The sequence below is a fragment of the Sander lucioperca genome, chromosome 22, assembly GCF_008315115.2.
Source record: "Sander lucioperca isolate FBNREF2018 chromosome 22, SLUC_FBN_1.2, whole genome shotgun sequence".
In the NCBI taxonomy this organism is placed as follows: Eukaryota; Metazoa; Chordata; class Actinopteri; order Perciformes; family Percidae; genus Sander; species Sander lucioperca.
This window is the reverse complement of record NC_050194.1, coordinates 20,021,000-20,033,790: the sequence shown is the minus strand read 5'-3', so window position 1 is coordinate 20,033,790 and position 12,791 is coordinate 20,021,000. Positions and strand designations below refer to the sequence as shown.

At 40.5% G+C, this 12,791-nt stretch overlaps 1 protein-coding gene across 12 annotated transcripts in view; it reads right to left on the bottom strand.

The window, feature by feature from the left end:
- Window positions 1-2,037: 2,037 nt before the first annotated feature.
- rnf157 (ring finger protein 157) overlaps window positions 2,038-12,791 on the bottom strand; it is a 24,722-nt gene continuing 13,968 nt past the window's right edge. The window contains exons 15-20 of one of the 12 annotated variants that reach the window (XM_035997951.1): window positions 11,787-12,001; window positions 11,606-11,668; window positions 11,473-11,521; window positions 7,779-7,889; window positions 6,669-6,703; window positions 2,038-4,099 (exon numbers count right to left, since the gene is read on the bottom strand). In XM_035997951.1, the coding sequence (XP_035853844.1) occupies window positions 6,669-6,703; window positions 7,779-7,889; window positions 11,473-11,521; window positions 11,606-11,668; window positions 11,787-12,001 (473 nt within the window). In that variant the 3' untranslated portion in view covers window positions 2,038-4,099. The remainder of the gene's footprint in view (window positions 4,100-6,668; window positions 6,704-7,778; window positions 7,890-11,472; window positions 11,522-11,605; window positions 11,669-11,786; window positions 12,002-12,791) is intronic. The other 11 variants (XM_035997955.1, XM_035997948.1, XM_035997947.1 and 8 more) reach the window with 11 other exon arrangements.

Here is a 12,791-nt window from a genome sequence, read left to right as displayed (position 1 = left end):
ACCGGTGACTAAAGGTTAGTGGGTGTAAGTCTCCACATGTAAAGACACACAGTTACAAAACAGACTGTAGCACATGCAGAGAAGCCAAATGAGAAGGGAAAATTCAATTAAAGCGGAACTTCGTCAGAAAATATGAAATTCTTGAAATTCTTTTATTGGGATAACCCCTTGAGATGTACCATCTCGTTTTCGAGGGGGTCCTGAACAAAATACAACAAAAAACATTGCAGACATACAAACATGATAAACAAAACAGAACAGAAAGAAATAGCCAAACAACAACAAACTCAAAACAGACAACAAAAAAACAAAAAAAAAACACACAGAGACTACAATTACAACATAATAAATAACAGGGAATAATGATCAATCAAAATATAGCCAAGCGTTACTGTAGAAAGTCAGTGAGATTAAGTGGTAATGCCATTATGAACATTAACGCCATTTAAACTCACTCGTTCTTGTTGACATCCCGTTGCCAGGCTCACTGCGGGCAGTCGAGCATTAAAGCTGATTTATTATTTATGTAAAAGAAAAACGATAACTGTGACTTTGCTAATGTCATTTTAATTCAGAAAATAATGATTTTGTATTTTAATGGACTTCTGTGCTTACACTGGAGTTTATGAACAACTAATGATTATTTCCGTTCTCATTAATTACTCCTTTTGTCCGATCAACTGATCTGAAGATACTCAAAACCCAGTCAAAGTTTAGCCAATGTTTTGATTAATGACAAAAGATTACTGGTTATAAAAAAATATAATTGATTTACTTTCTGTCAATTGAACTCCATTCTGTACTCTAAAGAAGTACAAAAGTGTGTACTCTAAAAGAGCATGTAGTGTACAGCTGCTTTTAGCTGATCACAACCACGCTGATGACAGAAGTGCTTAATGCTAAGCAGACGTAATTCTGTGAGAAAGGTGATGATTTTGTGCCCTGCAAAGTTATTTTTCAAAGAGGCAAAAATACTATTAGAGCTTTTGTGGTGGGAAAATGCTGCAGGGCAGTTTGAAAAATGATAGTATGAAGCAGCGAGGACAGTTTCAGTGAAGGTGACTGTATATTATATTTCTATATTCTAGATGTGTTATTTTCAGTATTATAGTTGTATCCCCTGTATAATGTATAGACTTGGGAACACACAGTTAGGTAGCTCAAGCTTTGATTACCTTATAAGTTCAGGAATCTGAGTGTGTATAAGACTCAGGACACAAAGAAAAGTTAGCTTAAGTTTTGAGTGCCATATAAGCCCAGGTATGTGAGTGAATGCATTACTGTACCATACGACAAAGTGGAACGGGGGGGATTGGACCTTGTGTGTGTGTGTGTGTGTGTGTGTGTCAAGAGCTGGAACATCTGCCCGGAAGACAGGAAGGAGAGAGGAGGAGAGACGCCTCCAAGCAAGATATGAAAGATTAGGAAAAATGGTTAGGGGGTTCACAATCTGACATAGACTTTGATGACTGAACTCCATATACATCTGTCTGCGGTTAGGGAAACTTAGTATAATTTTGTGAAACCACAATGGACCTTTTTCACAGCAGACATTTTGACTTGTCATTGTAGGAAAAGCACAGCTGAAATTGATAACCTTAACAATGGCTCAATTCCATCAAGTGTCCCAGTAAGCTATTTCAGTGAGTCAGCATGCACAATACCAGGGCCTCTCCTAAGTGGAATGCAGCCATCATTAATGGTTTTGAATACACCTGTGCTTTTCCTACTATAACATGTCAACATGCCTGCTGTGAAAAAGGTCTATGGTGTTTTGTAAACTTAAAATGATGGACTTCAGTAAACTTTTCAATTTATCCTTGTGTTCTGGTAAACTTAAGCCCGATGTAAGAAGGCGCGGGAATTAATAAATTGGAGTCAGATTTGACAGGCCTTAGGGCCTTATTTTAGACATAATTCCCTACATGACCATCTCAGAGCAGCGTTTCATGTTCAGGGACATGACCCAAAACATAATCCTGCGCTGATTAATGAATCTTTCCCATTTAAAATAATCAGGAAATCACTCAGTGACCATTTAGTTGCAAAAACTTTATTGTCTGTTTTCTTTGACATTTTCACTCCTAGATTTAGAAAAGTGGGGGGGGGGGGGGGGGGCTTGCAGATTTGGGACCCATTCCTTTGATATCATACTGTGACTGGTGCCAGAGAACAGCTTCATCTACACATTCGGACTGGGATCGCATGACTGTTTGCAGCTTGGATATATTAGTGGCGTCCTCTTGACCGTAACAGTTCGGGTCAAGTGAATAGGGAGCCAGCAACCGATATAACACTTCAGAAGGATGTGGTCCGGCTTTATATGTGTGCAATGATCCATAATCAAGTATTCTACAGGAGGGAGCAGGCTGACCTAGACTAACATGCTTACTCTACTATCGCCTCATGCACCGCAAAGTGTGTCGTCTAGGTAACAGCTAATAGTGCATTAAATGTTGATATTGTCCCTTTTCAGTTATTCTTTATGTGAGTACGGATGTGTGTAAACCTTTACCAATTTTCACATATTTTCATCCACATTCTAGTAAACGGCACAGTGTTTTGCAACAACTTAAAACACGGTAAAGGAGAACATCAACAACGTGTGAGCTATACATTAAAGTTATACAAAACCAAAACAACTAAAGCCTCACAAACGAGGAGAAAAGGGCTCGTTGGGGATGATAATAATATGAACAAAATGCCAGCTAACCACAGTGTGGCCTAAATCTCACGTTAAGGTTTTCAAATTGATGCTTTTCCTCACAAAAAAATCCCTTTACAATGGCAAAATAAAAAATTTAAAAAATAACAAAATAAACAAACACACTGAAATGTCTGAATTTGAATGTAACAGACCAGCGCAACACAGTTTTTGTTTGAACTGCACATGACCATCCTCCTGCAGGAGAAGAGGAGACGCAGCTTCGGCATCTTTATTGCTTGGTGGTACTTGTTGGTTTCCAGTTGCAAATACGATAATACTGACATGCTAAGATGGTGCTGCAGAAGGAGAGGATGGTGTGTGTGTGTGTGTGTGTGTGTGTGTGTGTGTGTGTGTGTGTGTGTGTGTGTAGAACCAGTTTAGAATTCAAAGTTCATGTTTAATTCCAGTTTAGATGACGATTTAAATGTCACGTACATTCCCCTTCTAAAAGATCCACGTTCATTGTCCTACATTCTGTGTGACAAGTCTCTTTTTCGTTTTCAGTCCATTTCTGTTCATTTTGGCCACCATTTCTTGGCTCGTCAGCCGCCTTAAGTCCGACAGCTTCTGTATTCACATTCAGCAAAGGTTGTTTGGAAATCGTGGCGGGAATGAGAGGAAAACGTCAGCAGAGGTCTAAAGCTGCATGCGAAGTTGAGACGGGCGCTCCCTGATCCGAAGAGAGGAGTCAGCGTGTTTTAGTTCGCTAAGGTAAGGTAGTCCGGTGTGAGCAGACTTTTGAATATTGTCCAAACACTCATTCAACATACAGTTTATAAGAGAGAAGAAGTACATTAGTAATAAATCAGATTGCCGATCACAGTAGCCCCTGACTGTTTGGCTGGTAATAGAGGAGAGGGAAGGAGAAGAGCAGCATGTATTTTTCTAGAGATAGTGTCACAATACTCAGCTCTCATTGGTTAGACCTACAGGTAATAAATAATAATGTAACAGTAGGCTAATCAATCCCACAACAAGTTAGGTCACAGACAAAAAAAAACAAAGAAACTCCTGTGAGATAAAAGTGCACAGACAACAGACATGGGATGCCCTTCTCTTCCTCTTCCCTCCTCACAACAATTAATCCAGGAAGTGTTCAAACGGATGGAGGGGGGACGGGGGGGGAGGTGTTCCCTGCTCAGTGAGGACAGTATCCAGTGATGCAGCGCTATGGCAGGGTAAGAAAAGCTGACTCTGGACGGAGAAGTCTGAGTGTTTTTGTGTGTAAGTTTGTTCGAGTGTGTTACACAATGAGTGGTCCGCGGCGGGGATGTTTGGGACTCTGGCCGTCCCTGTTCTCAGCCCCCTGCTCCTCCAAGTTGATGTTGCTGGTGGAGGTGTGGTGGGGGTGGGGCTCTAAAACAGGCCTGTAGCCCCCGAGATACATCAGACCTGAAGAAAAGAAGAAGAGAGAGAGAGAGAGAGAGAGAGAGAGAGAGAGAGAGAGAGAGAGAGAGAGAGAGAGAGAGAGAGAGAGAGAGAGAGGGTTACGTTGCAAAATCAGAGGAAATTTCCCCAACCCTTTTAACAACATAGTTGTACATTCACCGGTGTAGATTCATGTCAACACCAAGACACAGCTCCGAGATAGCAAACTACTGTCCCACTCATTTTCTACTAAGCAATTTGTCTTTTTTTTAAAGATTATGTTTAGGGGGCTTTTTTACTTTATTAGATATTGGCAGTGGATAGACAGGAAGGGGTGACACGCAGCAAAGGGCCAAATGTCGGACTCGAACCCGGGCCGCTGCAAAGGACTCGGCCTACATGGGCCACACACTCTACTGGATGTAATTTGTCATTTTATCTTCTTTCACCTGAGTGTGTTTAATAATTACAACATAACAATAAGTGTGTTTCCATCCACTTGTTTTCATGCGCATTTTCAATTTGTGGATTAAAAAACCAGAGTGGAAGCGCCGCAAATTTGAAAAAAAGTTGCTATACTGCAAGTATTTATGCTTGGCTGAGGTGGAAAAGATGTGTGTTAATAAAAAGAAAACACAACAAAGTGCAATAGTAAAACAATCATGATGTATATTAAGCTTAACGTCCACTGAAGAGATGAAAACATCAGATCTGTGTGGAGCAATTAGGAGAACGTAACCTCTCTCAAATTAATACATTAAACAAACATTTGCATCACGTTTTCAAAATGGTCGTTCTTTTAATTACGAGGTCTTGTTGCTCCCTCTTCTTTTGCAATGGTTGAATGGCACTGACTAGAGAATTAGCGCCACCAACCGCTTTATCTCGATGCGCATGACAGTAGTGGATAGAAACGTGCATTACTTCACATTTTCTTTTGTGTTTTTACTGGAAATGGCACTAAGTTTGAATGGAAGCTTGATTCATGTCTAAGATGTGTTCCATGGCACTTTGACGCCACCGTGTTTGATTCCCGACGTTGGTCTCTAGCCTCCTGCCCAATCATCTTGTGCAGGTTCTGAGCCACAATGTTTTTAACATGTAGTCTGACATGTCTCTCACCAAGTCACAGCGGGAATTTAAAGCGGAGAGATCACCTAATACGACATAGTTGCCATTTCAAAAGACATAAATGGCTTGGTGTCTGATCCTGGCTTTACTGTACGTATGGCTGTGCCTTAATAAGACACTTCCTTGATTCCTTTGTGCCCCTGTGGTGGGCTCAATTGATTCTCTTACAGCAGAATTAATTAATTAATTTGCATCCACTACTACACTTTGAAGACATACTGAAATGCAAATGCTTATCTCATGTCTCTGCTTTAAGTGATTGATCTCTTGGTATATGTCAAAATATGTCACAAAAAGCTCCCTCTCTTCTCATCCTGTAAAACATTAAAATATTTGTGACGACTTATCCTACATCGTCTGATTTTGACTTGATGTTAGCAGGTTGGACACTCTAGGGTTAGGACAATGATCAATACACATATCTAGATAAAAACAATCGGTTATCACCCTACTAGGGTTAAAACCTGACGTGTTCCATTGCAATGGAAATGATACTCTACTTTTCTTGAACTGCACAATACTTTGTTGTAATTTAATGTCTTGTTTATTGAATAAACATATTATTCTATATTGTTGTAATTTTGAGCCTAGATGATTGCACCCATGTATTACACTGCAGTCCTCCTGGCCTGTAATAAGGCCCACTTCAGCAACTCAAGGGCTCCCCAACCAACATAGTCGGTAAATACTGTATCAGCCAGGGAATAAAATCAATTATTGATCGTTTTAGATCTTGACCACAGAGAGTATGAATAATGAATAACATCCGCAATTAAAGCTACTTCCACTCAACTATTACTGTGCAACTTGAAAGTATGAAAACATTAGGGCTGCAACTAACGATTATTTTAATAGTCGATTAATCCGTTGATTATTTTCTCGATTAATCGATTAGTTGTTTGATCTATAAAATGTCAAAACATGGTGAAAAATGTTGTGTTTCCCAAAGCCCAATATGACATCCTCAAATGTCTTGTTTTGTCCACAACTCAAAGATATTCACTTTGAAGTGAATTCACTTTCTCTGCCACAGCGGAGAGAAGAAACTAGAAATTATTCACATTTAAGAAGCTGGAATCAGAGAAATCTTACTTTTTTTTCAAAAAATGACTCAAACTGATTAACCAATTATCAAAATAGTTGGCGATTAATTTAATAATTGCATGACAACTAATCGATTCATCTTTGCACCTCTGCAAAACATATATGGTAGTTTCTGAGCTGTGATTAAGAAAAGATAAATACTGAAAAAAAAAAACAAGATTTCCCTTGTTGCATCACATTTTAAAGATATTTGATTAGTGAATTAAACAATTTTTTAGGGGGGGAAATCTTAAATAAAACTGAATCCTGATAAATAGATAAAACGTGTAATTAACAAAAGAGGGTGATTGTTAAGGTGCATGAAAATGGCAATATATAACCCTGGTGTCTGATCTACTATCTAGTCATAACTCCATACCTAGTCCTCAATGTGCACTGGGCACGACTCCTCATCTGTCCATCCGAAAGAAGGTAAAAGAAGGAAGAGAGAGACAAAGGAGAAGAGAGAGATAGAAAGGAAAATGTCCAGGAAAAGACAGCAGAAGATGTGAAGAATGACGGGAAAAAAACGAGAGAAACAGAGAGATAACAGAACACTTTTACAACACAGAAAGATAAAACATGTCACACCATCCACCATAAAAGACCAAAGGGGTGATGTTAGGTTCAAGGGGATGAAGGCAAATCAGGGTTTTAGTGGCTGAGAGCTACGAGAAGGATGCAGAGCTAAAGACTGTGAAGCCAGTTTGAACCCAAAATGACTCAACTGTTAATTTAACAACCAAAAAAATATAGTAAATCAAGAACAAAATTGACACCTTTAGCTCTCATCACAGCAACCCGGCGAGTGTTATGAAGCAAGGAGGAGAATTAGGAGAGGACGGGAGGAGGGAAAGAACGGGGTGTAAGAACGGGTTGCAGATGTTTGGCAAAGGGGCTCGGAGCTGGCAGACACTGAACATGAACTTTAAACTCTGGGATGGACCAGACTCTCAGACTCTCTCTAACACACTTACACAAACAGAAAACACAGCATGAAGAAAGCGCTTGCCAGACACACGATAAGATGCACTCACACACACACCAGGGCTTCAGCTGAAGGAGGGAGAGGAGGGAGAGAGTGCACAGCTAACCGGTACTTAAAAAGCAATGAAGCACCACAACACCAAAGGGTAAGGATGAAGAGAAGAAGGAAGGCTCCAGATCTTCATGCTGGGCAAAGATGCTACAAAAGCCCCTCTCTGTTCACTAACTGCGAGTAAATATAACATTGAATTAGTTTGACTTGTTTCTTTCTAGCTTTCATCTGCATTAGCATGTTAGCAAAGCAGGCTAATATGTCAGAAAGAATTTCTGACATATTAGCTTTCTTCTTCTGACTCATGCACTCTTTCTCTGTTAACCCTCTCATCTTCCTCACTTTTCCTCCCGTCCTGTATCTCTCCTCACCCCCCCACCCCTTACACCTCTCACTCTCATGCCCAGTCCTCAGCTCTCATCGGTCCATGTTCGAGAGGTTGCCACTCACCGGCGAATCGGCTGTCGGAAGCCTGCTCATTATCCAACCCCAAAGAGGGCGTGTCACAGAGGGCGACGCCCTGATTGTTATTGGCCAACTCTGGACACCTGCTCCGCCCACCTGCAAGCGAGGGCAAAGGTCAAACAAGAGCAGCCAGGCACAGCGGGGGGAGTGGGACAGGCAGGGTGAGGGAGGGAGGGGCGAGGGTGTCAGAGGTGGAGGGGTCAGGTTGGCCATGCTGGAACGACATTAATAAAATAATAAATGATAGAATATTTCTGCATTTTACCACCATGGATCTGACTAAGACGTGAGATTTAAAGAACCCAGTGTTGGTGACACTAAAATCAGTTAATTCGCTCAGATCCTCAGTACCTTAAGCAGACTTTGTTATAATCGAGTGGTTCTCACACTGAGGGGGCACACATGACCAGGGTGAGCTGGTAAAGTTGGAATAATCTGACTCATGAAGGAACAATAATCCAACAAGTGCAATCTGATACTTGCAAGTCTTGCTTCTAAGATTTGATTAGACAGAACGATTATGTACAAAATGGACAGTGTTAACAGAGAAGACAAGAAAAACAAGCGATGCTCATCTTGCTCTCTACTTTCTATTAATATAGCAGGAGAGATTTGAATCTTTTCTGTCTTTTTTCAGTTGTACATTCATTTATTGGTTAATTACGTTCTGAGGGTGCTAAAAAAGGCAGCATGACAGGACATATTTGACAACCACTGTGATGATCAAATATATCGAAGGCAGCCACAGTTGTTAAGCAACTTTATAACTTTGTTACGACAAAATACTAAATGAGTAAAGTTTGTATATTTCTTATTTTAAAAGGCCTCTACATGTGACGATAAAAATCATTAAAAAATGTTGTCGTCTTTTGTGGGTAATGTTACAAATCAATGAGCAGAGCTGTTTTATGGCAATATTCAATTTGTATCTGATGATCTTTGCATCAGTGTGATGAATTAACTTTGCTTTGGCAGGAATTTCATCATTTGGACAGCTTCTATCTTATCCACAAAATACTGTTTCTTAATTGATTTTCCATAAATTGTGTTGTATTATTACAGTATAGTATACAGATACCATAACTGTAATAACATATATCATGATTAAACATTGTCCTCTTTTGTTGTAAAATAATTAATATTATCAGTTTATCCCACTTTGATTCACTGCACTTAAATTTAGCTTTGAATGTCCACAAAACTAGTCACACAGACAGTTCAGTAAGTGGAAATAATTACTAAAGCATAAACAAATATTTTAGGATATATTTCATGTTTTTGTGTAATTTAAAATGATCTGTCATTTTGTTTGAAAGCTGCCACTCTGTACTCATATTCTTCTAATACCGTGTTTGCTGATACACACTGGATCGACAGACAAATGAGTATAAACTGAGTGGATTAGCATTTTTCTGCCTTTTCCAGCATGGCCAGATAACAGATACTGACCTGTTTAATATGTGCAAGTGCCTCATGTCTGCAGCAAGCAAGCAAGTATGCGCGTGCGCGCGTGTGTGTGTGTGTGTGTGTGTGTGTGTGTGTGTGTGTGTGTGTGTGTGTGTGTGTGTGTGTGTGTGTGTGTGTGTGTGTGTGTGTGTGTGTGTGCTAATAAGGAAGAGGGTGACTGGATGATTGGCAGCTCAGCACAGAGATACAGGCAGGGCACATACAGAAGCTGTCTGGCAGCGCTGGTGCAGATGCAAATATATATCCTACAGTGCATGTGCACATTCACAGTCTGTCAGGCACCACAGGTCCGCTCATCTCCTAAAGAACTGAAAGGTCATTCGGTAACTCACAGGTACACAGGTAGATTGTTTCAGTCTGGCCCCAGGTGTCACACACACACACAGAACCCACAGAGAAACTAATTCACCTACAAGTTTCCAACTGTTGTTTAATACAGGTGACCTTGTTGTTTTCACTTCAAGCCTTACTGCACACACACACACACACACACACACACACACACACACACACACACACACACACACACACACACACACACACACACACACACACACACACACACCCCTTTATGATGCAGCAGCAAAAAAAAAAAGCAAACGGTGCGCAGAGAATTTTTTGAGCACAAACACATGAAATACCTCATACACATAATAAATCCACAAGCACACATACACATGTACACACAAACATTTACTGTATATAGAGGTGCAAATCATGCAAACGCAAGCTAGTAGCCTGGTGTGCAGCAGAACCTCATCTTAACAATACAGGATGTCTGTATGTGCTCATTTCCTGTTGAAAGGATGCTCCGATCGATAGGAATCAGTCCTTATTGGTTGCTAATTGCTTGATTACCGGTCATTAGCTTCGGCAATAAGGAAACCGATTGTAAAATAGGGGACGCATACTGTATAAATAAAGGTCACTCAAACAGACGTTTCACTGTCTGATCTGTCAGCTGTGTAATAATTCAGGGATGGATCCTCTTACGAATGCAGAGTGGATTTCAGTTTGGTCTCTTTTATTATTATATTTATGTTTAGTATGTTATTGGCCGGCTTACTAACATTAGCCTACATCCAGGAATCTGTTGATGGTCAGTAAATGCCTCCAAAGCGTAGACTGACTTTTTGTATGTCTCTTTTTTATGTTTTACACGTGAAGTTGTTTAAAAGGCACCTGTGACAGAGCTGTGCTGAGTAAAGAAAGAAAAGAGTCATTTTACTCATCACTTTTGCTGATAAACATGCAATAACCGATTTTTGGGCCACTTGGGGGCAGCGGAAACAAGTTGGGAATACAATGTATCGTCACTTTTTAAGTTGATACCGCGAACTTGTTTGCAAACAGTTGCTTATTTACACATCCAGCAGTTACAGATCAACACAATCATTCATTTGGAGTCTTAGCTCTGTTTTTAGTCTCTACTAACTCCTGAGGGAACTATCTCTTTAGCTGCTAAATGCTCCACTTTGTTCACCAGCTTGTCTCCAACTGTGTCAGTCTGCCATTTGCTACTGAGCAGCTAGTGTAAAGTGGGTTTTTAGAGCTTTTTCACTCAAAACAGCTGCCTGTTGTTGCAGAAAACAATTAATCAGATTTGAGGAGCCACTTTTTGCCAAATCCAGTCCAGTTTTGTAACAACAGAAGAAATCTACAGTGGGACAATCAGTGACAATGGGTATGGTATTGATTTTAGTCATTTACATTTTTAATTAAGTCAATCTTATGAGCTCAACCTTCATGTCATAAAGACATGCATGCTAGGTAACTAGGACTGCAGTTGAAAATTAGCCGAATGGCACATTTAAAGAAATGTTGATTAATGTGCATTGTCCTAATACATACATCTTAAATCTTAGACCAAGGTTCTGGTGCACACCTACTGTATGAGAAGCCATTCACTCCAGTTCAGATACCGCATGCTGTGGTGGTTTCAGCCAACATTACATGCATTTTGAAAAGGACTGCCCCATCTAGAGAACGATATCTGACACAGGCTCCCTTTATGTTAAAAGGGTTGTCAATCCTCAGCCATGATTCAAAAAGATTTACTGACAGCAACAATAAATTTGATCGACCACTCAGTGCATAATGTATAGTTTTTATGAAAATGTGGGTTTCTTTTTTAACATGGCCTGAGAGCAACAAAATGCAAAGGGAGGTGAGAGGTCAGGGGTGATAGGTGACGGATGGTCACCATAGTTACCTTTCCCATTAGACGGGGAGGAGCAGTCCTCTTCAGTGACATCGTTTCCCTGGGGAAAACAGAAAAAAATGCTTTGTCAAACTTTATCAAATTTAGATAAAAACATGAAATGACCCATCAGTGTATAACTCACCTCTGAGTCCTGCTCCTCTACAGCCACTGAGTAGTTTTGTTCCTTTGGCTCCTGGGAAAACTCCTGAATGAAAGAAAAGATACAAAGGAAGGCAGTCCAATGAGGAGACAACATGTTTAGAATATATGTTAGGATCTTGCAGCCAATTTCTCCTTCATCCCTCCACCCCTGGATTCCTCACCCCGTGCTGCTGCGATGGCCCTCGGCTCTCCATGGGGGCGTCCTGGTTCTCCTCGCCCTCAGCGTCTCCACCCTCATCATCCCCGGGCTCGCCTTCAGCCCCGGCCAGGTAGGACCCTGACATGGAGGACATGGTGTCAGTGCTGATGTGGGAGTGCTGGGAGTGGGATGAGGCCATGGACATCACTGACTGGACCAGGCTGCTGCTCACTGGGTCTGACAGACAGACGGAGACACACATCACGGTTGGGCTATGTCTCAAAGGACTTTTTATTTTTCTCTGGTTGCCGGTTGAGATTTCCACCATTTCATTTTTTATTTTTTTAAAAGTGATCCCTACTCTCATAGAATTACCAACAGCAGAAAACATATACAGCAGATTAGTATGTCCTTTCTGAATAGTGGGCCAAGAAGAAATGTTTTATTGCAATTTTCAATGTTTTGTTGTCACATTAAAGGAATAGTTCTACATTTTGGGAAATAGGCGTATTCACTTTCTTTTAGGGAATTAGATGAAAAGATCAATAACACTCCCATGTCTGTGCAGTAAGTACGGAGCTAGAGCCTGTTGGTTGATTAGCATCGCTTAGCATAAAGCTAGCCTGAAGTGCAAAATATGTCTACGAGCACCTCTAAAGCTCACTAATTAACATGCTGTATCTTGTTTGAATTGATCTACAAATAAACAGAAATGTAAAAGAAACAACCTGAGGTTGCCAGGTTTGATAACATTTGACCTAAACAGAAACCTGTCCTCACGACTGTATCCAGCAACCCTCACTGGCAAGTATTAGGTGCATGAATAAAATGTTGATCGTCAACAAAAAGTTGGCAGCTTGCAAATTGTCATTTTTGACCTGTGTATGTACAATTTAAACAACCAAGACACGTTGTGTTAATTAGTGAGTTTCAGGGGCTGGTAGGTGTATTTTTTGTTTTACTTTTCCCGTTTCCCCGTTTCCAGTCTTTATGCTAAGCTAATTATCTCCTAACTCCAGCTCAGTAT